The sequence below is a fragment of the Pipistrellus kuhlii genome, unplaced genomic scaffold (assembly GCF_014108245.1).
Source record: "Pipistrellus kuhlii isolate mPipKuh1 unplaced genomic scaffold, mPipKuh1.p scaffold_m20_p_2, whole genome shotgun sequence".
NCBI classification, from domain to species: Eukaryota; Metazoa; Chordata; class Mammalia; order Chiroptera; family Vespertilionidae; genus Pipistrellus; species Pipistrellus kuhlii.
In genome coordinates, this window is record NW_023425515.1 from 2,086,612 (window position 1) to 2,114,555 (window position 27,944).

Sequence of the window (27,944 nt, forward strand, 5' to 3'; positions counted from 1 at the left end):
CCGGGCGGGGCGCGGGGCGCGGAGGGAGCGCAGGGAGCGAGGGCAGCGCCCGCCCGGCGCCGCTGCGGTGCGGCTGGCTGAGCCTCTCCGTTTGTCTAGCGCCCCGCTCCGTCCTGGCTTGTGCTGGGGGGAGTCCCCTTTCCGGCTGTCAAAATGGTCATCAAAGTGTTTGTGGCCACATCGTCTGGGTCCATAGCGGTAGGTGTGGGAGGGGATTCCCCGGGGAAGGCGCGGGCTCTGAGTTGCGGGGTGCGGGGTGGTGAGCCCGGCTTGGGGAGGGGGGGCGGGGACCCCACCACGTGCCCTGCTTCCCGCCCTCGTGTTGCAGAAGTGTGCGAAGTGTGGGAGCTGGGTGTGAGCAGAGACAGGAGGAAGGGGGCGTGCTCGGTTCCAGGATGTTTAACAGGCGATCTGTGTCCCGCATACATTACGGAATATTTCAGAACCAAAGGTTTCTACGTGCTTGTTTTTGTTTTGGTGTGGAGTGTTTTTGCCGCTCGGCCTGCGAGATCGGTACAAGTTGCCCAAAAGAAAAAAGACACGTTGTGTAACGGTATTTGGAGCTGGGAGAACCAGATTCCTAAAGGACTCTGGATGCACCTACGTGTGGGCACAGAGACCATGGGGAAAGTGTACCGTTAGCTGTGTAATGCTCTTATTTGAGGAAGATGATGTCACAGTGACAAGAGCAGACGTCGCTGAGGCCCCAGTTTTAACCGCTCTGGGGATCCACGCAGACCCAAAACAGGCCCTCTGAGCTGGCCTCCTTACATTGCTTTGTCTGATCGCCTCCGGACCGCGGTCTGTCCCATTCCCACCTTCCTTCTGGGCAGGAGAGACCTGCCTTCAGAAAGGGGGGAGTGGATGGTGACTCTGGCTTCGACACTGCCATTTCCACCAGGTTTTAGCAGAAGTCTGGGAGGCTCTGGAGAGAAAGGGGTTGGGTTGATCCTGAGAGCTGGAGACCAGCGGGAGGGTGTTTCCTTGTAGAACTGGGTCCTGGACATCTGGGTGGCGGCTAGGGTTTCAGGCTCACACAGCCAGGGACATACCCCCGGTGAGCCGCTGGCAGATGCCACCACCCCTCGTTCACCGTGCCCAGAGAAGGCGAGCCGAGAACAAGAGGAAGGGTATCTGCTCTGAGCCCGACTGGTCAGCAAGTGGCTAGTGAGTTCTAGAACATCTTTAACAGAAAAAAAGAGGAGACATTCCAGATGTAAAAACTGCAAAACCTCCCGGGGCTGTGGATGACCTCAGAAACTCTTTGCTGACCTGCCGTGAGCACGTGTTGTTGGGTTATTTGGGTAGAACGGGTTTTGGAGGAGAAGGGTCTTCGTGGGCTTTGAGCGTGCTCCGGATATTCACTGCTGGACCCGTTATCCCTGACCTGTCAGCCTTCTCATAGCGTGTAGACCAGGCCATCTTTCCAGAGACAGCGAATACATTTGTGGGGTTTTTCGGGTTATTTGATAGCCTATATGCCTGAAGTTTGAGCTTGATTTAGTTAGCCGCGGAGGGCCTGGAGGGGTATTGTTCTTTCCAGGATCTTGGAAAAGCCAGGTTAATTAATTAATTAATTAATTAAATTTTTATTGATTATGGTATCACATAATTGTCCTCATCCACCCATTCCCACCCCAAACCCCTCCCCAACTATGCCCCCATCCCCTTGTTGTCTATGACCACTGGTTAGGCTTATATGCATGCATATAAGTCTTTGGTTGATCTCTCTCCCTTTTCCCCACCCTCCCCTACTTTCCCTCTGAGGTTTGAGAGTCTGATCGATGCTTCCATATTTCCGGGTCTGTTTTTGTTCATCAGTTTATGTTGTTCATTATTTCCCCCAGATGCGTGAGATCATGTAATACAAGAAATACACTTGTAAGAACCGAAAATGAGACCAGCTGTAATGATTATGCTGAGAGGCAAATGAATCAGTCTGTAGTGAGTTTCTTTCTGGGCCAACAGTTCTTTTGAGTCCTTATTTCAATGTCAAACAGTTCCTTATGTGTAGATGGCAGCAACGATATTTCAGTTCTGGGTGGTGGACAAACGGTGGTGTTGCAGGTCCAATCATCTCTGGTTTGGTCCTGGGCATCCTCCAGCGACGCACAGCTGCTGTCTGCCAGTATGGCAAGGCACTGTCAGCGTCTTCATGTCTGGACTGTTTCTCTTCAGTCTTCATGGCTGGAGCAGTCCTGTCAATTCCTCTGTTGCAGGAATCCATATAGTCCTAGAGTTGTTTTCTGAAAATATATAAACATATCCCCAACCAAAAGTTAATAAAGGAATATTTTCTATAAATTTGACCTGGGATCCTTTTTTATATTTTGCCCAAATGATTTTCCTCTGGTTTGTTTTGACACCACGTGTGTTTTTCATGGGTGTCTTGCTGTTAGCATTACAAATGAAAGTTAATTTTCTAAAGTACAAATATTCTAGATGTAATTTACTTACAGGATATTTTTCCTTACATGATATTCTTTTATTATCACCGCCCCCTTTTTTTACTTAAATATTAGGAGGCTTTTGGAAATTTTATAATGTAGTCTTGATAGCTTTTACATTTTAATTTTTTTGCGCTAAAATATGACTGCTTTAGGTTCATTACATGTTACACAATTTTATCATAAGATGAACTGCCAATAAATATTTTTGTTAATACTTTAGGAACAGCTTTTTGTACATTACAATACATTTTTCTATAATATTCACTTATTTCAATTAGCCAATTTAAATTACGCTAAAAACTTGACTACTATTCTACTGTCAAAATCAGCACTCTAACAACCATCTTATTTTACCCTGTGTATATTAGTGGAAAGGATTATTTGCCTTCTTGAGTAGGCCCTGAGCTTTTCTGGTACTAGACTGGATTTGGATATCAAAAGCCCGCTTCCCCTCACCATGGGTACAAGACATCTCAAACAAGTCTTGTTGCAGTGAGAGGACAGCTACGGTTGGCCCATTCTCTGTCTGTTACCTGGGTCCCGATTAGAGCTGTGCATGGGAGCGAAGCAGCCATGGGAGCAGGAGACCTCCCTCAGAAGGGTGAAGTTTCAGGCCCCTGCAAAGTTGGGGTGGGGGATAAGGGTCTGTAAGCCAGATTAATTCTTGTTCCCTGAGCAAATGTTTTGGTGCCACTTGGAACCGCGTGACCTTGGGAAGGGGACTTCACCTTGCAAAGCCTTGGTTTCCTTACCTGTAACACGAGGACCCACCGAGCACTCACCCGCCGGGTGGCGAGGATTTAGAAATAACCTGCCTGGTGCCTGGCGTGGTGTTGGTGCTTAATAAGTATTATAATCGTTAGTTACTGTCATAATTCTTAGTTCTGGCTAGTTAGTGCTAGAACAGTTATATTATCTTGTAGTTATTGCAATTGCTAATATGAACAGTATAGTAGTTGTTCTAATTATTAGTTAACACAAGCAGATCTGCGTTTATGATGATTATTTTCAGAAGACTGAAAAGCCATATACATTTTTAAGCCACATAAAGGAAGAATTTCTGTCTGATCCTGGGGCAGGAGACGTGATTATTGCTGTGGGTCAGTGCTATTGATTTTTCTGGTGGGGCGTTTCACTAGAAGCTTCTTTCAGGAGAGCCGCAGGGCTTGGGCAGTGCATGGGGCTGGCCTGTCACCCTTTCTTCCTTCTGCGTTAGCCCGTGTGCTTCCAAAGCGAACCCTTGCCTGGGACCTCGTCAACAGGGCAGCAAAGCTTCTGTTACATGAATGACAGAAATGAAAAACGAAAAAACAAAACTTCTTTCTGAGGGATCACACGTGTACCCTGGGCATTATCACTCTTGGCTATTTGGTTGTTTTGTTTATCCTCACCGGAGCTTATTTTTTCCATTGCTTTTTAAAAATTTTTTAAAAAAATATATATTTTATTGATTTTTTACAGAGAAGAAGGGAGAGGGATAGAGAGTTAGAAATATCGATGAGAGAGAAGCATCGATGAGCTGCCTTCTGCACACCCCCTATTGAGGATGTGCTTACAACCAATGTACATGCCCTTGACTGGAATCGAACCTGGGACCCTTGAGTCTGCAGGCCGACGCTCTATCCACTGAGCAAAACAGGTTAGAGCTCCATTGCTTTTTCTGAGTAAGTGGAGGGGGAGAGAGAGAAACATCAATGTGAGAGAGAAACCTTGGCTGCCTCCTGCACATGCCCCTGACCCTCAACTGCGGTACGTGCCCTTGCCTGGCTCGAACCTGGGCCAAACCAGCCAGGGCTGAGGCTGTTTTAGTAGCTGACATGGAAGTGAGGTTGCAGGTTTTTACGGCGAGCTTGGGGCCAAAGACCCTGGGGGCGGGAGAGGCCTATCCGCCTGGGAGACTCTCCTCTCTCCCTGAAAGCCGCCGCCACCGCGGGCAGGGGGGACAGAGGGACAGAGGACGGTCCTCCTGATTGCCGTGTCACAGCCCTGCACCCACAGTCTTGGGACAGACTCCTGGGTTCCTCAGGCCTTCCTCCGGCCCTGAGTAAGTGTGAGATCCGTGGGAAACATGGCTCGGGAATTATAATACTGTACATGGCTCTGGGTGGAAGCCTTGGAAACTTCTTTAATTCGCTGCCGCCTCAGCTTTGTCATTTTAAGATGGCCATCAGTCCGGCTGGTGTGGCTCAGTGGTTGAACATTGACCTATGAACCAGGAGGTCACGGTTTGATTCCTGGTCAGGGCACATGCCTGGCTTTCAGGCTCCATTCCCCAGTGGGGGGCGTGCAGGAGGCAGCCGATCCATGATTCTCTCTCATCATTGGTGTTTCTCTCTTTCTCTCCCCCGGCCCCCTTCCTCTCTGAAATCAATAAAAATATATGAAAAAACAAAATGAAAAGGTGATCAGAGGGGTTACCTGGCTGGTGATGGAGACAGGTAACCGGTACGCGTGCTGCTGGGTGTGGCGGAGCAGCCTCGCAGCGGGTGGCACAAATGCTTTGCCACGATCCTCCTGGCTCTCACCAGCACCCTGAGGAGGGCGCTCCGCTTGCTCAGACAGCACCCCTGGGCCAGGATGGCACACTCAGTGCGCTGTGCCGGCTGCTGAGCAGGCCCTCAGGCCCTCGTTGGAAGGGCTCCTGACTGTACAAGACAGAGCGGGCGGTGACCCGAGAGCCCTCCCGCGTCAGTGTGCCCGGCGGCCGGGTGACTCCAGGGCAGAGAGCACACTTCTGTCTGAGCACATGTGACAGGGCCAGCGCTGAGGTCCCTGAGGCTCCAATGGCACAGGCCCCAGGCCCCCTGATCCTCAGGAGGGGCCCACCTCCATGGGGCCGCCATTGGCCTGGCACCCTGGGGGGGCGAGGGAGGGTTGTGTGTCTGGGGAGTGCTGCTGGGTGCTGTGGGGGCCCCTCCCCCTGCAGCCAGGAAGGGAGGAACCATGGAATGGAGGCCTCGTCCCCTGGAGGTCAGCTCAGGAGACCCCGTGGAGAGGAGCTTCACTCTGACGGAGGGTCCAGGGGCTTCTTTCTTTCTTTCTTTTTTTGGTAAATTTCATTTTATTTTTAAATATATATATATATATATATATATATATATATATATATATATATATTTTTTTTTTTTTTTTTACAGAGAGGAAGGGAAAGGGATAGAGAGCTAGAAACATCGATGAGAGAGAAACATCCATCAGCTGCCTCCTGCACGCCCCCTACTGGGGATGTGCCCGCAACCAAGGTACATGCCCTTGACCGGAATCGAACCTGGGACCCTCCAGTCTGCAGGCCGATGCTCTATCCACTGAGCCACACCGGTTAGGACCAGGGGGCCTTCTTGAACAGAGACCCATCAAGGGGAGGGCTGCAGGGGAGTCCCCAAGCTCAGGGTGGGCATCAGGGTGGGCATTGGGTGTGGGCGAAGGCCACCGCACCAGCCAGGTGAGCGAGCTCACGTGCTCCCTACCGCCCTCTCCCCTCTTCCCGCCTCTTCCTAAGGCCGTCTCCAGCCCTGGCCGAACTCAAGGTCAAGGGCTCCCACGACAGATGCTGTGCTTTTGGCCCAGAGTAAGTTTCTGGTGCTAGGGAAGGGCAGAGGGGCACAGTTAGTTTCTCCTCTTTCTTTGAGTGGGGGACAGAGAAACAGCATGGAACTCAGTGCTATGCACCCAGCAGTCAGTTCACTCCCCAGAGATGCAATTGCGTGTCTTGCAAGAAATAACAGCAAACAGACCTTCCCTCGCGTTTCCTCCACCTCTGACTTCCTCGCAGAAGAAACATGTCGGGACTTCAGGAAATGTTTCCCATCTATTAGTCATGTAATCAAGTGAGATCTCTTTTTCATGCAGCTGCAAGTCCTGAGGGATCATTAACAGATGGCAATATGTCCTAACCGGTTTGGCTCCGTGGGTAGAGCATCGGCCTGCGGACTGAAAGGTCCCAGGTTCAATTCTGGTCAAGGGCATGTACCTTGGTTATAGGCACATCCCCAGTAGGGGGTGTACTAGGGGCAGCTGATATATGATTCTCTCTCATCGATGTTTCTAACTCTCTATCCCTCTCCCTTCCTCTTTGTAAAAAATCAATAAAATATATTTAAAAACAAACAAACAAACAAACAAATAACAGATGGCAATGATATGGGAGCCTTGGCCAGGCTGATTGGACTCCTGGCAGGTGTCTGAGAAGGAAGCAGGATGGGTTTGGACAGAATAAAGGAGGCTGTCTTCTGAACATTAATAAATAAAGGTAAATCTGCCTAAATGAAGACACCTCCCCTCTTCAAACAGCAGGTTATCTGTGACAATACCTACGGGAATAAGCCGTTTCTACAGCGGCAGGAGTAATCATGATCAGGTTGGAAAGCATGCGGAGAAAACACAATCCATTAAGGCAGTAATTTAGTCCAACAGCCTGTCATTAGGTCGGAAGGGATTTTGTAATATTCAGAAACCCGGCCGGCGGCTGTGGACTCGGGATTTCCTGGGGGAGGACAGAGGGCAGGCTCCCCCAGCGCAGCCCCGGGGGAAGAGGGAGGGGGAAGCAACGAAGGTCCCCCTAAGGAAGGTGCTGGAGTGGGTAGGCCAGAAGCTCCCGGAAAGTTCCATCACTCCACAGCTTCCTGTGTGACTTTTATTTTTATCTTTTGCCCACGCTTGTCCCAAACTGAAATAGATATCGTGGCACAAATCTTACTCATTCAGTGTTATATGCTGGTTAATAGCTGCCTGTAATTAATTAATTGATTTAAAAAATATATTATTGTAACAATATGAACAATAAAGATTGATTTAAAAAAAATAAAAAAAATAAAAAATATATTATTGATTTTTTACAGAGAGCAAGGGAGAGGGAGAGAGAGTTAGAAACATCAATGAGAGAGAAACATCGATCAGCTGTTTCCTGCACACCCTCCACTAGGGATGTGCCTGCAACAGAGGTACATGCCCTTGACCAGAATCGAACCTGGGACCCTTCAGTCCACAAGCCGACGCTCTATTCACTGAGCCAAACTGGTTTCAGTCACCTTTAATTTACTGATTTAGTGCTTTTATTCGTAATATCTTTGTTAGGTTGATGGTACAAACATTAATTAAAAAGCAAATGTGTGATTACCATTTATATATGTGTATATGTAATTTATATATAATTTTCTTCATGTTAAAATTTTAAATTATTTAATATTAATTTTATATTTATAATTAATATAACATGTACAATCAAATCACCACCAAAACCAAATTGTACAGAGTTTGTTTTTTGGTGATGATTTGATTCCGGGGTTTAAGCATTCCTACGTGCCTTACTTTCCTCTAACTAAGAGGTACTAATACTCTGGCTCTGGCTGGGTGGCTCTGTGGGTTGGAGTGAGTTTGATTTTCCATCAAGGCACATACCGAGGTTGTGGGTTCGATCCCAGGTCAGGGTGGGTGTGGGAGGCAACTGATCAATGTTTCTCTCTCACATCAATGTTTCTCTCTCTCTCTCTCTCTCTCTCTCTCTCTCTCTCTAACGATAAATAAGAACATATCTTGGGTGAGGGTTTAAAAAAAGAAAGAAATAGCACTCTACTAGAATACTCATGTCCTTGATAGAATCATACACTTTTGCCAAAATGAATAAAATCATTTTTTTGCATACTAATCTCTATGAAAGGAATTGGATTTGCCAAAAGAGGGTTTGACAAGGGCATGTGCTTTCACAGCTCTTGTTTGGAATTCTCAAAGTCTACTCTGCTGATCAATAAGTTCTAGGAACACAACCAGGGACCTCATGCCCTATAGACCGTTTTAATGACTGGATTTCATCACTAAGCAATATTCAGAGGGCTTAAAAATTGTTCTTTTTAAAAATTAAGATATTGGATATTTTTGTGTAAAAAATACTTATTTAAAATTTTAATCTTAGTTTTAAAAATTGGGCATATTTTGCCTCTATTTTCTTTAGCTTGTTCTGAATCTAGTTTGTGCAAATGAGTTCTTTACATTTTTTTTTTTACCTTAAATAAACAGCGTATGAATCTACTTACAATATTTTTATTGATTTCAGAGAGGAAGGGAGAGGGGGAGAGAGAAACATCAATGATGAGAGAGAATCATTGATCGGCTACCTCCTGCATGCCCCACACTGGGGATCGAGCCGAAACGCGGGTGTGTGCCCTGACCAGGAATTGAACCATGATCTCCTGGTCCATAGGTCAGTGCTCAACTGAGCTATCCCACCTGGGCCAGTGAACTAGAATTTCATCTGAGTCTGTGCAGATGGAGAGCTGGGCACAGTCTTGCGCAGAGGAGAGAGTCACTGAGTAAGTGTGACTGAGGTTGTTCAAGTCTGTGGGCCAGAGTCTGCTGTAACTCATTCACCAGGGATTATTCGAGAGGGCATCCCACATTTCTGGGCGTGAGTTCTTTGGCTGAAGAGAGAAAACTGTAACTGTTTCTGGAAAGGAGTTCTAAGCTTTAAGGATGGTCACCTCCATCGGAAGTGATTGGCGTGAACCAGGGGCTGAGGAAGGCGCTGTGGCCTTCTCTCCCAGGTGTGGCTGTCAGAGGCGGAGCGAGCAGGAAGGGAGAAATCCCTGGGAGAACAGGATGTTGCACTGTGTTCCTCCTGAACCCCAGCAAAACCACCCACCAGCTTTTCCCCTTTCCCCTGTCCTTCCCCCACATCTCCCCGTGGGCTCTCCGTGTCCTGTACTGGGAGAGCTACTTTTGTGAATAAGAACGTGACTCGTGTTCCTATTTCATAACTGTGACTAAGTGCGTCTTAGTGTGGGCAAACTTGGTTTTTGAGTTTCATAGTGAACTCACTTTTTTCTCTTCTCTCAATCATCATGTTTCTTCATAACCCATTCTTATTTATTTTTTGGCATTAAAGCTTAACAAAGAAGATTTCACACAGAAGCCATGATCAAAGCATGTCTGTTCTTATTGGGTTGGCTATACCATGATTTAAACATTGGTGAGATTAGCCCTAACTGGTTTGGCTCAGTGGATAGAGCCTCGGCCTGCGGACTGAAAGGTCCCAGGTTCGATTCCGGTCAAGGGCATGTACATTGGTTGCAGGCACATTCCCAATAGGAGATATGCAGGAGGCAGCTGATAGATGTTTACCTTTCACAGTTGTTTCTAACTCTCTATCTCTCTCTATTCCTCTCTGTAAAAAAATCAATAAAAATATTTTAAACATTGGTGAGATTAACATTTCAGAATTTATGTAATCACTCCGTTTACCCTTTATAATGAAGAGGCGTGGTTCTATTATTTGTTGTTGTTGTTGTTTAAATACTTTGTGAAATTATTTGTGTTGTATGGTGTAGTTGGAGAAAGGATTTAATTTATGTAAATATAAACAAAGCATTTAAAAAAACGAGTCTAATCGTTACCTGTCTCTCCTTTGATCAGATTAGGAAAAAACAGCAAGAAGTGGTGGGCTTTCTGGAAGCGAATAAAATCGACTTTAAGGAATTAGATATAGCTGGAGATGAAGACAACCGGAAGTGGATGAGAGAGAACGTCCCCGGAGAGAAAAAACCTCAGAATGGGATCCCTTTGCCCCCCCAGATCTTCAACGAAGAGCAGTATTGTGGGGTGAGTGAGGGGTTTCTTGGAAAATTCTTCCGTATCTGTGTTTCTCAGAAACTGTTTAAAGCAGATTACTTTTGAGGCAGCATTTGGAGATGTTCACAACTTTCAGGTTATGACCTATTTCTTTCTTCTTTTTAAAAAAAATATATTTTATTGATTTTTTTTACAGAGAGGAAGAGAGAGGGATAGAGAGTTAGAAACATCGATGAGAAAGAATCATCGGTCAGCTGCCTCTTGCACATCCCCCACTGGGGATGTGCCTGCAATCAAGGTACATGCCCTTAACCAGAATCGAACCTGAGACCTTCCAGTCCGCAGGCCGACACTCTATCCACTGAGCCAAACCGGTTTCGGCTCATGACCTATTTCTACCATCCAATGCCTGGATGGTAGAGCCATGGTGACTAAGCAGCATTTAAGATTTACAAGATGATGGAAACAACAGAAGGATGATTCAGAAGTTCTTGGGATTATTTTAGGTCCCTTATTTCATTTTGAAGAATTGAGGTCAGTTGTTCAAACAAAATGAGCCTTCAGTTGGCGAGGAGTTCTCGTTCCCCTGGCAGTGGACACGTATATGCACCCACAAAAACACTGGGTAAGTTTTCACTTGCATAAGGAGTGATTTGCAGAAGCCAGGTCTTCCTATGGATGCAAAAAAAAAATCAAAAAAAAAATCGTGTAAATGTGTCTAAGTAGTTTAAAAACTGTACTGGACATTCTGATAACAACAGCATTTTTTTTTCTATATTTAATGGTTCATTTTGCTATAAAATCACTTTTTCTTTGGAATTTACAGATTCTATTTAGTAAATCGAATTGTTGAAAAGACAAATTTAAAAACTCAGAGGACTTCTGAAACCGGTTTGGCTCAGCGGTAGAGCGTCGGTCTGCGGACTGAAAGGTCCCGGGTTCGATTCCGGTCAAGGGCATGTACGTTGGTTGTGGGCACATCCCCGGTAGGGGGCGTGCAAGAGGCAGCTGGTCGATGTTTCTCTCTCATCGACGTTTCTAGCTCTCTATCTATCTCTCTTCCTCTCTGTAAAAAAATCAATAAAATATATTTAAAAAAAATTAAAAAAAAAACAAAAAACACAAAAAAACCCTCAAAGGACTTTAGGATCTGAGAATTGGAAGTTATTTTAGGGGTCATCTAAGGTCATTGTTCTTTTATTTTTTTACTAGAGGCCCGGTGCACAAAATTTGTGCACTGAGGAGGGTGTCCCTCAGCCTGACCTGTGCCCTTTCACAGTCCAGGAGCCCTTGGGAGCTCCCACCACGGCTGCTGCACTCACCAACTCTGGCTGAGCAGCACTCCTCCTTTGGGAGAGCACTGACCACCAATGGGCAGCTCCTGTGTTGAGTGTCTGCCCCCTGGTGGTCAGTGCACATTATAGCGACCAGTCATTCCACCATTTGGTCGATTTGCATATTAGCCTTTTATTATATAGGATTTTATTTTTAAAATACTAAACATTTTATTTTTAATATTATTCTTTCTTTTTTTTCTTTTTTTTTACAGAGAGGAAGGGAGGGGGATAGAGAGTTAGAAACATCAATGAGAGAGAAATATCGATCAGCTGCCTCCTGCACACCCCCTACTGGGGATGTGCCTGCAACCAAGGTACATGCTCTTGACCGGAATCGAACCTGGGACCTTTTAGTCTGTAGGCTGATGCTCTATCCACTGAGCCAAACCAGTTAGGGCAGTCACTGTTCTTTCTAAAAAATATAGGAAACGAGGGGGTCGGGGAGGAGATATCAAATGGTACAACTACAATACATATGTGCCCGGACCAGGAATCAAACCTGCCACCTTTCAGTGTACAGGATGACACTCACCCAACCGAGCCACACGGGTCAGGGCCTGCTGGGCACTGGTCAGATGCAGCGATCAGGGCTCTGGGAACCAAGGAACTGATCAGTGTGCGCTGCTCCTCGGCTGGAACGGGGTGAGGGAACCTTAGCTCACGTGTTCTCTTTCTCCTGCACAGAACGGCTGGTGCTTTAGGCCAGCTTCTCTGTTATTTATTTCTCATCTAAAGGATGTAGCTGGAGGGCCAAGGCCTGCAGCTAACACTTCAGTCCGGTGTTACTGGGACACGTCCGCACCGACCCGTTTACCTGTTGCCCATGGTGGACTGCTTGCCAAGGCAGGGTGGAGTAAAAGTTCTGAGGATTTTCTGCTATAAATAAAACCTTAAAGGCCTGTCTCATCCTGTTTTGTTGTGATCTAGCACTAATAATTTTTTTTTTTTTTAGTTGTGGAGGAGAAAGAAAGGGTGTTTCAAATAAGAAAAAACAAAACAAAACACCCTTATATTTTACAAATGTATTTTCCTCTTACAAATATGGGTCTAATCAGATGAGCATTCAAATTATTCTGTGTTTTAAAATAATTTTTTTTTTCAGCACGTTCTGCCTTCACAGAAAAATTAGCAGCTTATCTTACTAGTGTTTTTGCTAAATTGGTTTTCCTGCAGCCTGTGGGTAGCCGATCAATGATTCTCTCTCATCATTGATGTTTCGCTCTCTCTCTCCCTCTTCCTTTCCCTCTGAAACCTATACAGGTACATTCCTGAGGCAGCGGGCTTTGTGTCCAGAGTAGGTAAAAATGATAATGTAGCCCTAACCGGTTTGGCTCAGTGGATAGAGCGTTGGCCTGTGGACTCAAGGGTCCCATGTTTGATTCCGGGCAAGAGCATGTACCTTGGTTGCAGGCACATTCCCAGTAGGGGGTGTGCAGGAGGCAGCTGATCCATGTTTCTCTCTCATCGATGTTTCTGTCTATCCCTCTCCCTTCCTCTCTGTAAAAAATATATAAAATATACTAAAAAAAGCCCCACCCTATTTTCATAAAAAAAATTCTTTATTTATTTTATTTTTTTTTAATTTTTTTAAAATAAGTTTTTATTGTTCATATTATTACAAATGTTCCTTTTTCCCCCCCACCATTGCTCTCCTCCACCAGGTTCCCACCCCACCCTCTGCCCTTTCCCCACTCCCCATTGTCCTCATCCATAGGTGCACAGTTTATGTTCAGTCTATTCCCATGCCCCCCCTCTCCCTTTTTCCCCAAGAATCGTCAATTCACTCCCCTTCCATACCTCTGATTCTATTATATTCAACAGTTACTATTGTTCATTAGATTTTTTTTAATTTCCTTGGTTTTTAATTCACTTGTTGATAGTTACGTATTTGTTGTTCATAATTTTTATCTTTGTTTACTTTCTCTTCTGAAAGAACCCCCTTCAGCAATTCATATAATTCTGGTTTGGTGGTGATGAGCTCCTTTAGCTTTTTTTAATTAGTGAAGCTCTTTATCTGACCTTCGATTCTGAGTGATAGCTTTGCTGGATAGATTATCTTTGGCTGTAGGTTCTTACTATTCATCACCTTGAATATTTCTTGCCATTCTGTCTGGCCTGCATGGTTTCTGTTGAGAAGTCAGCTGACAATCGTATGGGTGCTCCTTTATAGGTAACTACCTTCTTTGCTCTTGCTTCTTTTAATATTCTCTCTTTGTCTTTTGCTCTTGGAATTTTAATAATGATGTGTCTTGGTGTGGTCTTTTTTGGATTCCTTTTGTTTGGAGTTCTGTGCGCTTCCTGGACTTGTAAGTCTAATTCTTTCCCCAGGTGGGGGAAGTTTTCTGTCACTATTTCTTTCAGTATGTTTTCCACATCTTGCTCTCTCTCATCTTCTGGGACCCCCATAATTCTGATGTTGGTTCACTTGAAGTTGTCCCAGAGGTTTCTTACATTATCTTCAATTTTCTGGATTCTCTTGCCTTCTAGCTTCTGTGGAGGAGTGTCTTCTGGCTCCTAATGTTCCAAATCTTTGACTTGATTCTTGCGATTTTCCATTCTGTTTTTAGGACTCTGTATAATATTTTTCACTTCAGTCAATGTATTCTTTATTTCTTGTTGATCCCTTATCATTTCGTGTTGATCCTTTATCATTTCTTGATGACTCCTTATTAATTCTAGTTGATCTCTTTTCATATCCTCATAAGTCTTATCCATCTTTTCTAGGAAATTCTTGAAAAACCTTATAAGCGTAGATTTGAACTCTATATCCAGACGCTTTTTGTCCTCCATTTCTTTCGTTTGTGATCTATTTCGTTGTCGCATTTCGCAGTTACAGATGGGGCGGGGTTTCAGGGTGGAGCCTGCAGCTTTGGCTTCGGTCAGCCCCGCCCTATGCGGGTCCTTCAGTGCTCACTGCCGGCGCCTCTGAGAGAAAGGTGCCCTCGATTTTCGCCTGCTGCCAAACAGTCTATCCTCTCCCCCAATGAGCCCGGTATTGGGGTTCAGTTCAGTTGGAAGTGGAGTAGGAGGTGGCGTTCACAGCAGTCTGGAGCCCCAGTCTCCTTCCAGTCAGGGAGATCCCGCGGCTCAGCCGACTGTCCCTTCTCTGCGCGCAATGTGCGCACCGTCGGGACCTCCTTTCGCCACTTCCCCGGGGTTCCGCCTTACAGCCCGGCTCCCTATGGCAGAGCCTGAGTCCCCGGGGTCTGGCCCAGAACCGGGTTCAGAGCAGTTGGGGGCCCAGCACAGTAGGAGCTTTTCTCTCCTTTCCGCTAGGGAACACCCGCCAGGCACTCGGCCTCCCTCCTCTCCGGCTCCGTCCTCTCCGCGCCGCGTCTCCGTACCTTGGCTTTTCCAGCTCCTCCGCGCCTCCTTCTGGTTTTCTCCTTGCTTCTCGCTGTAGAATTTCCAGTCAGTCAACCTTCCTGTAGTTCTGGGCAATGTCCGTTTTATATTTTAGTTGTTTTTTATTGAAATTGTTGTGTGTGGCTGCGGCTAGGTGTTCACCTGAGCGCAGCCATCTTGGATCCTCAAAAAAAATTCTTAAGAAAATGATAATGTGTACTGTAGGTTTAGATTTTCAGAAGAAAACTCAAAGGACCCGAAGGACATGCCTGTTTTAAAATGGCACAAATCTGGGTGGTTCGTCACTGAATCTTTCTGCTCTCGAAATGTGCACTGTGAGACAAATTCTATTATTTAATGTGAAGCCTGGTCTCTGCGGGTCTCCGATGGCCACTGAGGGGCCAGACCTGGTGCGGCCGCAGGTGGAGGGGGCTCAGGGCCGGTCTCTGTGCCGGGCTGTGGGAGGGCTGCATGGCAGGGCAGTGCCCGGGCCTGGGAGGTGCCCACGGTCTGACCCGCTGCTCGGGCAGCATGGATGGAGATGTTATCCCGGGCCTGGCAGGCAGCTGTCAGCTGGGAAAGGAGACACCCGCTGGGGAGCCAGGCCCAGAGGAGGCCAGAGGAAGCCGCTGACGTGTCTGTCGCTGCCAAATGGGAGCCTGTGCGTCTTCGCCCCGGTGAGGGCAGGGTGCCTGTCCGGATCCCAGCACACCCAGGGGGCACCTTGGCCATTCAGCAGAGGGGCCGTGTCCTCAGGGCTGCCAGGGAGGGCAGGACGAAGCCCAGTTAGGTGGGGGGAGGACTTTTCAACACGTGGATGCCATTACATTTTATGTCATTAAAAATGATTATGAGCCTGGCTGGCGTGGCTTAGTGATTGGGCACTGACCTATGAACCCAGAGATCGTGGTTTGATTCCTGGTCGGGGCATATGCCCGGGTTGTGGCCTCCATCCCCAGTGTGGGGTGTGCAGGAAGCAGCCAATCAATGATTCTCTCTCATCATTGATGTTTCTGTCTCCCTCTCCCTCTCAACTTCTTCTCTAAAATCAATAAAAAATATATATATTTTAAAATTATTATGAAATATGACATATGACAATAACATGTGTAAAGGTAAGTAATCAGATGAATAACCACATGCGCACCACCCAGTGTTAGAGGTTGATGTGCACAGACATGTAGACGCCCCATGTGCTTCTCCCCGTCATGCGCTCCTCCCTCTGCACCGGGGGCAGCATGCAGTGAACTGCGTGTTTATAATTTCCTTTCTTTATCTGAAGTGTGTGTGTGCCTAAGGAATACATTGTTTTGTTTTGCCTATTTTTTTAAACATATATATATATATATATATATATATATATATATATATGTATATGTATATATTTAATATATTTTATTGATTTTGTACAGTGAGGAAGGGAGAGAGAGAGTTAGAAACATCGATGAGAGAGAATCATCAGCTGCCTCTTGCACACTCCCTACTGGGGATATGCCCGAAACCAAGGTACATGCCCTTGACCGGAATCGAACCCGGGACCTTTCAGTCCCAAGCCAACACTCTATCCATTGAGCCAAACTGGTTTCGGCTGTTTTGCCTATTTTTTATTTTATTTTTTTTGTTAATCTTCACCTGAGAATATTTTCCCATTGATTTTTTAAGGAGGGTGGAAGAGAGAGGGCAAGACAGAGAGAAACATCGATGTGAGAGAAACACATAGATTGGCTGCCTCCTGCACGAACCCGGATGAGGGCCCTGGCTGGGAAGGAGCCTGCAACCAAGGCATATGCCCTTCACTGGAATCGAACCCAGGACCCTCCGCAGGTTGACACTCTATCCACTGAGCCAAACCTGCCAGGGCGGTTTTGCCGATTTTTGAGCTTTATATAAATGGACTCATATTGCGTGTATTCTTCTTTGACTTGCTTCTTTTTTTGTTGTTGTTAATCCTCACCTGAGGATATTTCCCCATCGATTTTTAGAGAGAGTGGAAGAAGGGGGAGAGAAAAACATTGATGTGAGAGAGACACATCGATTGGTTGCTGCATACGCCCTGACCAGGGCCAGGATCAAGCCTGCAACTGAGGTTTGTGCCCTAACTTCCCACAACTGCCCTCCCCTGTAGCCATCTTGTGGTGGCCATCTTGAGTCCACATGGGAGCAGGATCTTTGACCACATGGGGGCGGCCATCTTGTGTCTTGGTGTGATGGTCAATTTGCATATTACTCTTTTATTAGATAGGATTTGTTTATATTAATTTCAGAGAGGAAGGGAGAGGGAGAGGACCATCAGTGATGAGAGAGAATCATTGATTGGCTGCTTCTTGCACACCCCCCTCCCACTGGGGTTCAAGCCCTCAACCTGGGCATGTGCCCTGACCAGGAATCGAACCATGACCTCCGGGTTCACAGGCCGACACTCAACCACTGAGCCATGCCAGCTCGGCGACTATATGGTTTTAGAGCACAGTTGTCCCCATTTTGCCAAAACAATCTTTGCATTAAGCCCTCCATCATCCTGTGGCTCCTGCTGTCAGAAAGTGTGAGAGGAATCTGGGCCCTTAGAAGCTATTCTGATATCAGCAGAGAAATCCTGTGCTGTTTCAGTCTCCGCTGGCCAGCTCCCATCCATGGGGCCACGTGGTGAGGAAATCAGCCAACGATGTGAAAGTCCTGGAGAAGCTTTTACTGTGTATAGCTGAGTCTTAGCAGTTCCTGAGCATGAAGAGTGCTTGTGTGTGTGTGTGTGTGTGTGTGTGTGTGTGTGAGTTCTCACTACACTGTAACAGGCACAAAGTGTGTAAAAACAAATGTCAAGTTCACAGTTAAAGTTCTTAACTTTTGATTAGTCATCTTTGGCCAAGCAAATGGGCATAACATTTTGTGTTGGCTCCTAACTTAATGGGAAATAAAAAAAGAGATCAACTTAAGTAAAAATCCTGGCTCATAGGTGTGCAATGGTTAAGCATTCTTTTTCTTTGTTTCAAGGATTTTGACTCTTTCTTCTCTGCAAAAGAAGAGAATATTATCTATTCATTCCTTGGTTTGGCTCCCCCTCCAGGCTCGAAGGTAAGCTGGAACACCCTATGGGGTCCCAGGACAGGTCCTAATGAATGAAACTAGAGATCAGCACCTAAGGTTGTTTAATAAATGAGGATATTTAAATCAACAGGATTTTAATACACTCCTTATTCTGATGAAGTCTTATGCATAAAGATAATGCAAGCTTTTTACTAACCCATGTTCCAAAACTGTGCTTTTCTTGTTTTTGCTTCATTATATTTTATTATATGATAAAAATAAATAATAAGTGAAAATTTACAATGCTTAAAAAAAGAAATATCATTGCATTCAATAGTCTTAAGTGTTCTAATTAAATATGCAAAAATATGAGTTCCCAGGTTGTGTTTATGAAATTTTGTTATGGATTGACTTCTTATATAACTTCTTATATTAGTTAATTCTCTAATGATACATCCACTATTTTAATTTTTCTTTATTTAACACGTTAAGTGCCCAGTCACTGGTGACTGACACTATACTTTCTGTCTGGAAGACAAAACAGGCTGGACGCTTAACGTGTTAAATAAAGTAAACTCTGCTCTTTTAATCTAATAAAGAGGGGGAAAATAAGATCTGGATTCAAGATCAAGATAAATTTTATTAGTTTTCTCCCCGCTGGTGCTGTTTCATCTTTGATGAGGTGTAATCATGTCTATTAAATAAAGAATTATGCTAATAAAGTTAATATCATGAATTCCTCTATGATGTTTACCGGCTTCACCCTATGCAATGGCCACTGCATTCCTTGCCTCTAACCAAGACCTCATACAGGCCTCTCCGTAGATACAAGACCTTTCTTTCTTAATTCATTTGTTTGTTTGTACCCACCTTCATTTTTAAAGAGATTTGTGATGACAGAGCCAAACCTGTCCTCACAGAGGAGAAACCACTCAAAACCTGACCGTGTAGAGATGGGCTTGCCTCAGAGGCCGGCTCTCACATGTCAGCAGTCTCAGGTGATGGCACTGAGGCCTGGCACTAAGGCCTTCTCAGGTTGTCACATGCAGGTTCCACTGCTGTTTTTGAAGATTTGCTTGCTCAGAATTTTTTAGTATACAGAACCCTGCAGGGATTGTTGTCATAAAATAGCACCCTTTCTTCTGAATGTTTCTTTCTTTCTTTCTTTTTTTTTTTTTTTATAGAAACATATTTTTATTTATTTATTTTTAAATATATTTTATTGATTTTTTACAGAGAGGAAGGGAGAGAGATAGTCAGAAACATCGACGAGAGAGAAACATTGACAAGCTGCCTCCTGCACACCTCCTACTGGGGTTGTGCTCGCAACCAAGGCACATGCCCTTGACCAGACTCGAACTCAGGACCTTTCAGTCCGCAGGCAGACACTCTATCCACTGAGCAAAACTGGCTTTGGCTTCCAAATGTTTCTTCAGGGCACATTCCCAGTGGTGCTTTCAGCAAGGCAGGCCAAGGTGAACCCTGGGCATATTATGGGCTTGAAATGTGACTGTGGATTGCCCCCTGGCAGGACTTACTGTGTGTCCTGCCGCACCACGCTGCCCCCGCCTCATTGAGCCACCCGGGAGCACGCTCAGTCGCCTTGATTTTAGGGCCATCAGATTGGATTGTAAAAATTGGTTTCTGCCCTAACTGGTTTGGCTGTAGGAGGTGTGCAGGAGGCAGCGGATGGAGGTTTCTCTCTCACTGATATTTCTAACTCTCTATTATCAATAAAATATATTTTTTAAAAATTGGTTTCTGATTTTATTGCACTACGGAGAAGGAATGTGGCGTGCTGAATGTCTATCACCTTTGTAACGCAATGTGTGGTTTTACTTCCTTATGAAAAGACTGTTCTGAATATTAAAAATTAGTCTTCTTATCAAGCTGATGTGTGTATGTTGGGAAGGACAAATACTACTACAAGGATTATTGGAAAAGGCGCAGCTCTGCTCCTTTCCTGCTGGTTAGCGTTTTCTCCAGCGGTTGCTCAGGGGCAGGATGCTGGTGGACGTCGTTTGGCTCGGAATGGAGAAGGCGCGGCCGCTCCGTGTTCTCTGGTCCCAGCGCTGCCGCTCAGAGGCTTGATGCCAGTCTGTCTCCTGACCATTTATTTGCTTTTGTTCCCATTTCTGGGAGGTTTTAGGGCCCTCTTTTTCATTTTGAAGGCCCTAAATGAGGTGCTCGGATCCGCCTTTTCTTCATTGCTTGTGCTGGGCCCTGGCCCGGCCCTCTGCTGTAGAGGATAGACCTGCTCATTTGGAGGGGGAGGCAGACATTACAGAGAAATCACAAGGTCACACTGTTTCTCTCTCCACCCCTGGTCCCCTCCCTCCTTGGGAGCCACCAATACCATGAATTAAAAAAAAACCCCACACCTATTTATTAATAAACTATATGTTTATCTCCACCAGCAATACATATGTTCGTCTGTATTTTTAGTGCCAAATTGGTATCATATTTTTTGGAATGCTCTACAACTTGCTCAAAACAACAACAACATTGTTTTAAGATGTATCCGTGCTAAAATAAGTAAATGTATTTCAGCTTCTGCTACTAAAATATGTGAATGTGTTTCGTCTTATTCCATTTAAAAACATTCCCTCTCTTCCTCTTGGGGAAAGAGAAAGTCACACAATGTGACGGCACCTCATCACGCACCAGGGCGGGCGCTGTCACATCGCATGCCATCCTCTCTCACCGCGTGGCAGAGGGGGAAGGCCAGGGAATGAGAAACCCGCCCAGAGAGACCCTGGAGGAGGAGCGCGAGGCTCGTCTCGTCCACCAATTAGTGGCACAGCCGGCGGGGCCGTGGTGCTGTCAGTGCTCACAGGTGTTTATGTGTGCACACGGGAGAGTCCTCCACGTTTCCCTTGGGAAGACAGACCCCTGATGATTGATGGGGGTAATATGACAGCATCTCCGTAAATCATCCATCGTCAGAGTGTCCTTTTGTAGTAAACAACATTGTGGAGAAGTCAGCAAGGAAGTTAATCTTGTGCTAAGGCTAAAAATAGACATTGGACAGTTGGGTAGAAGTGTATGCTTCTACCAGCAGCGTTACTGCTTTAGCCAACGTGTCTGGTCTGGGGCAGGTTAGATGAGACCAAGCGGCAGGCCAGTTTTCCCAGGAGGCTTTGTCAGGGCGCTTTGCTGCCATAAAGTCCACCCTGGTTCTTTACAAGCATCTGGTCACATTTGATTAAACGAGCGCCATTCCTCATCCCACACTCCAGCCAAGGCCTTGGTTGCATAACCAGGCTCCAATGATGCCCTGGGAATAAGGAACACAGATTCTTACTGAGCCAGGCATGTAACTGTATCGCCATACCTAGTGAAAGGACACAATAAGAATTTTTAAATTCTGGAGGGGTCAGGTGGAGAGAGTAACAGGTACAAACATTTCATTTCAACTTATGAAAGCAGAGTCTGTTACATTGTTATGATTTATAAGAAGTGTAAGAGGAAGAACAGAGGGCTTCCTTATAAATGCAGAATGTAGAACGTGAAGGTGATGTCAACAGCATTCCAAACAAAACAACCATCATCCCTCATCAGTTCATTCGGTCCCGTGTAGTTGATTCTTGCTCCGCTGGGTGTGGGGATAGGAGTCTATGAACCCGCCTGCCCCTTGACTGCAGCTGTGGAAACCCGGACTTAGCCACTGGTCTGGCCTCAAAGTCCTGTAAGTGATGCCGTCAGAAGCCTGTGCCCCCCAGCACATAGCATGTAATTTTTTTAAAAAAATATATTTTATTGATTTTTTACAGAGAGGAAGGGAGAGGGATAGAGAACTAGAAAAATTGATGAGAAAGAAACATCGACCAGCTGCCTCCTGCACACCCCCTACTAGGGATGTGCCCGCAACTAAGGTACATGCCCTTGACCAAAATCGAACCTGGGATCTTTCAGTTTGCAGACTGACACTCTATCCACTGAGCTAAACTGGTTTCGGTGGCATGTAATCTTTTTCTGTGGGGCTCTGAGCAGTCATTCTACACAGAAGAGGAACCATATTGGCCTGCAGCCCATTGCAGAAGCTTTTAGGAAAGCATCAAATTCAAACACGCTAAAGAATATACCCATGGATGACAAAAGACCTAAAATGACTGTGGTTAACTTATTAGCAGTAATTTTCAGATACGAAAAGCTTGATGAGAATTATAGCAAGACGAATGCACCTGAGAAGAAATTGGTTTCCCCCCAATGTGGCATGCAAAACAAAATAAAAAGTTAATCCAAGAAAGTTTTAGAAAAATATCTACATACGTAATCACAAAGGCTATTAAAAAAAAAAGACAGCAACAATTATATCTTATTTGTAAAAATGGATGAATATAGGAAAATGTTAATTTTCTAGAGACATACTATACTGCAAATAGCCAAAGAATGTGAACCATGCAATATACCATGAATGCTAAGCATATTCTTACCATATGTGGTAGGGATATGTAAAGACTATCAATAATGAGATCTAGTAGGCCTGGCCCAAGTCACCTGTATATTAATAAAACTGTATGCCGTATGTAGATGACAGGAATCCCCACTGTCCTAGAACACGCTGCCCATATTGTAGTAGTTTTGCCATTGCTCAAAATTGCTTTCAACAGGAACACTAATCCTACCAGAAAACGAGTTTCGAAACCTTTGGTCACACATCAGTTTTGGCTAGATCGAAATGAAGGAAGTAAAGTTATGACCAAGGCAAAGACTGAAGTTATGGTTGCTAACCTGTACCATCATTGTCACATGTCAGGCAAAGAAGCACTAGGATCTGTGTCTTTATGATTTTGCAGTCAGGTGGATATTGTTAGATGCCAGTGGAAGCTGTCCAGGTAAGCCTGTAGAGATCTCCCCCTAACTGGTAGAGACGAGTTGGGCCATGGCAGTGTCAGAGGATTGCATTTACAGAATGCTGTCAGCTGTACTCTTCCACCGGAGTCATTGCCTGGGCAAGGGGCCTGGAGCAGAAGGGGGGAGGGGTTCCCCAGAAAAGCAGCAGAGGGGAGCTCCACATGGATGGCAGCCCAAGCAAGAGTCTGATTGTGTTGTCCTACAGCGCTCGGTTCCCAGTGCCCGGTGCCTGGTGCCTGGTGCCTGGTGCCAGGCTGCCTGCCTCTTCTTCCAGAGGCCGTGGCTATTTTGCTGGCTCTCCCAGGTCAACCCCTGAGATATGCAGGGTAACGCCTGTATGGACTGCTGGGGATCTGAGCAGGAAGGAAAGGTCAAGGTCAGACTCCGTGACATCCTTGCTCACTCGCTGCAGTCTTCTCTTCCTCCCCGTCACCCAGGGCAGCAGTGGGGCTGCTGGGTGAGGATGCCTGATTCCCAGCCCCCCTTCCCCAGAACATCACCCTAAGACACAGACTCAGGCTCCGGGGGGAGGTCCCTGCCTAGATTGCATCTCCCCTGCTTCCCCGGGATTGGCTGGGACCTCCTGGCTCTCCTGCAGGCCCGCCTCCCTCGGTTTCAGGATTTGGTTTGGGTTTCTATCTTCATTATCGTAATGCCTTCCTAGGGGGTTGGAAATAACACTTGTCTCTTGAGAAAAAAATGGGCAAAACATATGTTTGCTTTGTTTACATGCCTTTATTTCCTTGTCTCTAAGGTGTGAGTGGTAGTGACTGTCCTACTGACGGAGGCCTTAGTGCTGTTGCAAAGATAAAATGAGGGACGGAGACACAATAACTGGAAGGGTTAAATGATGTTGAAATGCAAGTGATTATGTCCTCCGAGAAGTTCTCACTCACTTTCTATCCGTCTGACGCAGGTCACAAAGCCGCCGGGGGAGGAGCTGTCCCTGCCCAATGGCGAGGTCATGGGTGAGGCGCAGAGCCCTGCAGAGGTGAGGGCTGGTTTCTTGAACCCTCTTCCCGCAGACCAGTCTCCTAAGAATGCCAGTGTGGTCCTGATCTTTCTGTATCTGTCTGTCCGTTCTCTCTCATCGGTCTATCCTCTCGTCCTTCCTCCCATTCCTCCATTATCTGTGTCTGTCTGTCCACATGTCTAAGCTTTTTTGAATCTCTGAAATGATAAAGCCTTCTTTCCTCATGAGCAACAGAAAACTAACACTGCCTCGACCTTCAGTGGGTAAATGGAGACTCCTCACATGGGGGTGAACCAGATCTGTTGAATCTCACCCAGAGCTCCCATCAGCAGTTTCGATGGGTGGCAACCCTATACCCTCCTTCACTCCTGGCTATCTTGCAGGCCCGAGGAGTGAAGGAGGAAAGCAGAAGGTCCCCAATTTGAACAGCGATTTGAACTGGTGTGCTGCACGAATATGTAAAACGGCAATACCTGGCTATTCAGTCAGGGGCACTGCCCTCTTTTCCCTTAGATTGACAAGTTAAAAAAATGACAGCAGCCAACACAATAGCTGTCTGGTGTGAATGAATCAAAATTATCCTATTAAAAAAAAATCAGATTGGCAAAAAGATAGAATGCTGCAGAAGTTTAGTAGTGAGTGAGGAGGTGGAGAAGGTTGGAGATGGTTGTCTGGGAGCTAAGTGGCCTCAGACAGGAGGCCTCCGTGGGCCTGTGTGAGTGCTCTGTGTCCAGATCAACACCCACAGCGTGTATGGCCTGGGGTTCCTGGGTGCTTGGCTCCGGTTAGTGACACGGGGGGTTTCCTTTATGACCAGGGAACAGAGGAGGCTGGAGAAAGTGGAGAAAACGAGGCACCAAAGGAGGACAAGGAAGATGAGGGCAACCCCGCCGAACCCCAAGAGGAGAAGGTGAGTGTTCGCCTTTGCACGGCGGTCTCACTGGACGCAGCTCTGCTCATGAGCATGTGTGAGCGCCCCCAGGGGCCGGGAGCCCTGGCACAGACTGAGGGTGGAGGTGAGGCGCCAGGAGTCTCACCAGGGAGGAAGCAGGTGATTTTCACCTTCATGTTAACTGCTGTGGTGGAGGTGGGGACGGGGCTCAGAGGAAGGACCTGAACCCAGGTCTGGGTGGGGGGTTGGGGGGAGAGACAGTCTCCACAGGACTTGCGTGGTTTGTGGTGTTGTTAGCTCAGGTGGGTTCCCTATAAAACAAGGGCCTTCTTCCTTGGTCATGATGCCAAGATGGGTGCCAGCTGCTTGCTGACGGGCTGGGCAGCGTTTGGGAGGCAGGTCGGGGAGGACTGAGAAGACATGAACTCCCACTGAAGATGGTCTGCGCTGCAGCTTCAGACCCACCGAGGGGACTTCTGGGTCCCGGACCACCAGGGGGCGTGGGGGGCTAACAGGGCATGTGGATGGTGCCCGGGGAGTGAAGGAGGAAAGCAGAAGGCCCCAGCGTCTGGGCACTCTCTCGGGAGGGTCCTGCAGACCTGGGCATCCCGAGAGCACGAGCCTTCTCCATGCTTCTGAGTGGTTCTCATCAAGGTCCGTGGTTTTAGGGTGTGCTCTCTGCCAGCCCAATCCTCTCCACAGTCTCTGAAGACCGTGGCTGGTTGTGGTCTGTAAATCACCCCCTCAGCTTCCCCACAGCCAGTAGGAGGAGGGGTGCATCCTCGGGGGGAGGTTGGTTGAGGTCCTTGAGGGGCTCCGAGTCTGGCCTCTGTGGAGCCCGAGGACCCAGAGAACCGGGTCTGCTCTGATCCCCAGCCCCAAGGCCAGCTGCCTCCCAGGCCTCTCCCGGCAGCCCACACCACACCTGTCCCCCTCCCCCCATGGCCACGCACCACCTGGCCCCCTTCCCTCCAGCACAGGCTTCCCACCCTGAGGCTCTCGACCAGCCCCTTTAGGAGAGCAACACTGTGTGTTGACCCTTACCTCCGCCTCTCAACAATCAGGTGTTTTTGTTAAAAACAGGCAGGCGAGGTAACGGAGGAGGGAGCAGAAGGGGACGCAGAGGAAGAGGAAGCTGAGAAAGAAGAAGCAGCAGGAGGAGAAGCAGAAGGAGAAGAAGGAGGGGGAGAAGGAGGAGAAGAAGGAGGAGAGGAGACTTAGGCCTTCCTGCCTTATTTCTTCAGTGTTTCCAGGTAGCTTCACCATCCTGGGTGACATTGTTCATTGAGTAGCTCTGTGCTCCGCTCAGTGTGATGGGAGTGGGTTCTAGTGCAGACAGAGGCCTCGCCCCCAGGCCTGGCTGCCCCTCCGGAGCCACAGGGCTGGTGAGCTGCGGACCTGCTGCTCGGGCACCGGGCATGGAAGTCAGGATGACTTCCAGGAAGAAGCGATCCTTTGGGGAAGAGTTTGTTTTGTTCTTATTTCCTCCTCTTTCTCTGCATGACCTTCATGTACTCGAAGGTACAGGCAGTGTCCTGTTACCTGCTTCTCTTACTGACTCTACTGACCACTTACCTGCTTATAGGGGAATGCCAGGGGAGGCCCATGATGGTGGCAATACACTGTAACTTGAAAAAAACCACAAGGCCGCTGCTGATCATGAAAACAAATATGGCTGGGAGATATGTAGTGATAAGAGCCGGGTATCACGTATTCGCTTATAAATATTAACCAGAACACTCATAGGAACACCATGGCGTCGCCTCCGGGCATCTTTGACATGGGCACTTGCTGCCTTGCAGTTTTAAACTTTACTGGCCACGAAAAAGAATTCTGTGATGCTTCCCAGTTTGGTGAGTGTCACAGAAATATAGTCACAAGACAATGACAGCATCTAATGACAGTGGGCACAAGAACATGGGGGAGATGTTCAAATATTGTGGGCTATACAGATAAGAAGGAATGTGTGAACACACCCAAAGATCTAAGTGCTATGAAAACATCTGGTTTTACACATCATATAGCAAACCCCCATGTAAATGTGTAATTATTATTTGACCCTGCAACCAAATTTTAGGGGGCAGCTTGCTTTGGTGCTAGCAGAGTTATTTTTATTAAAAATTTTTTTTTGCCTTTTATTTTTTATTTTTTTACATTTTTTAATTAAATTATTATCTGTGTATATATTTTAACATTGCCCCCGCATAAGCAGAGTTCTTTTTGAAATTTACATGAAAATTAAGTCTCCTTATATTTTTTAAGTCTCCTTAATGTCTATATTATGCCTCTACTGACACACGTGAGACAGATTTGGGGCTGTTGATGTCAGGGGCACGAGGGAAGGAGAGGGAGGGAGGAAGCCCTTAACCAGACAGCAGGTCCCCAGAAGGCTCTCTGATGACGCTCAGAGCCTGTCTAGGGAAGGGTAACAAAGGGCTCAGTAGAAGAAACGAGAAATCCCCGGTGCTTTGTAAATATCCGCTAATGACTCCCCTCTGTGTGCCAGAGACCAGTTTGAATAGCCCGGTCCTCCCCTTACACACGAAAAGCTGACGGAAAAGCTTGGAGCATAATCCATTGTGAGGGAACCTTAGAGCTTGTGAGAGGAGCCATCACAATTTATGAATGGATCAGGAACGTTTCATCACTTATTTATTTATTTATTTATTTAAATATATTTTATTGATTTCTTACAGAGAGGAAGGGAGAGGGATAGAACATCGATGAGAGAGAAACATTGATCAGCTGCCTCCTGCACACCCCCCACTGGGGATGTGCCCGCAACCAAGGTATATGCCCCTGACCAGAATCGAACCCGGGACCTTTCAGTCCGCAGGCCGACGCTCTATCCTCTGAGCCAAACCGGTTTCGGCAGCATATATTATAATTTCTTATCTGCACTTGGGAACAAAGGAGGGTTATGGGGTAATAGGCAAATATTTCCTTGCAGGATAGATAATAAAGGTCATGGAAACATTCGCAGTCTCCCTTTAACAGCTGTCCCTTAACGTCCCCCCTTTCTTTTAGAAAAGCCAAGTCACGAAGCAACACCTCAGCTGTCTTCCCACAAACCAGACTCAACGCACGCTGTGGCCTGACGCTAGCCCCCCTCTCCGTACCCCTGGGGCTCCCCGAGGAACTGGACTCTCTGACACGGTTCGGGGTTCCCGGATCCCTCTTCCTACCACATCGACAAGACGTTCATTGTCAAGACAACACGTGCACACCTTCCTGGGCCTGACACTTTGGGCCTTTGCTTAATTTTCTCTCTTCTTTTTGTTTTGCTCTGCATGAGTAGACCTTCTTACTAATACCCTGAAAAAAAAAAAAAGGATTTCAAAATATGGAATTCCTCTCGGTGTTGTGCCAAGAGTAATTCTTTGTACGGCCTTACGCTACTGTCTCAGAATGAGCTTTCGAAATGTAGTGCCTCCCGGAGAGCAAGCATACAAATAAAGATGAATGGCAAAGATCTTGACCCGAGGTGCACCCGGTGTCTTAGCTTTTGGTCT

At 46.6% G+C, this 27,944-nt stretch overlaps 1 protein-coding gene across 1 annotated transcript; it reads left to right on the plus strand.

Annotated features, from left to right (window-relative positions):
* SH3BGR (SH3 domain binding glutamate rich protein) lies at window positions 1–27,910 on the plus strand. The gene is made up of 7 exons (XM_045585253.1): window positions 1–198; window positions 9,852–10,037; window positions 17,678–17,758; window positions 23,484–23,558; window positions 24,358–24,450; window positions 25,516–25,685; window positions 27,460–27,910. Exons 1-6 carry the CDS (start codon window positions 154–156, stop codon window positions 25,651–25,653), a joined length of 618 nt encoding a protein of 205 aa, XP_045441209.1. The 5' UTR covers window positions 1–153; the 3' UTR covers window positions 25,654–25,685; window positions 27,460–27,910.
* Window positions 27,911–27,944: the final 34 nt, after the last annotated feature.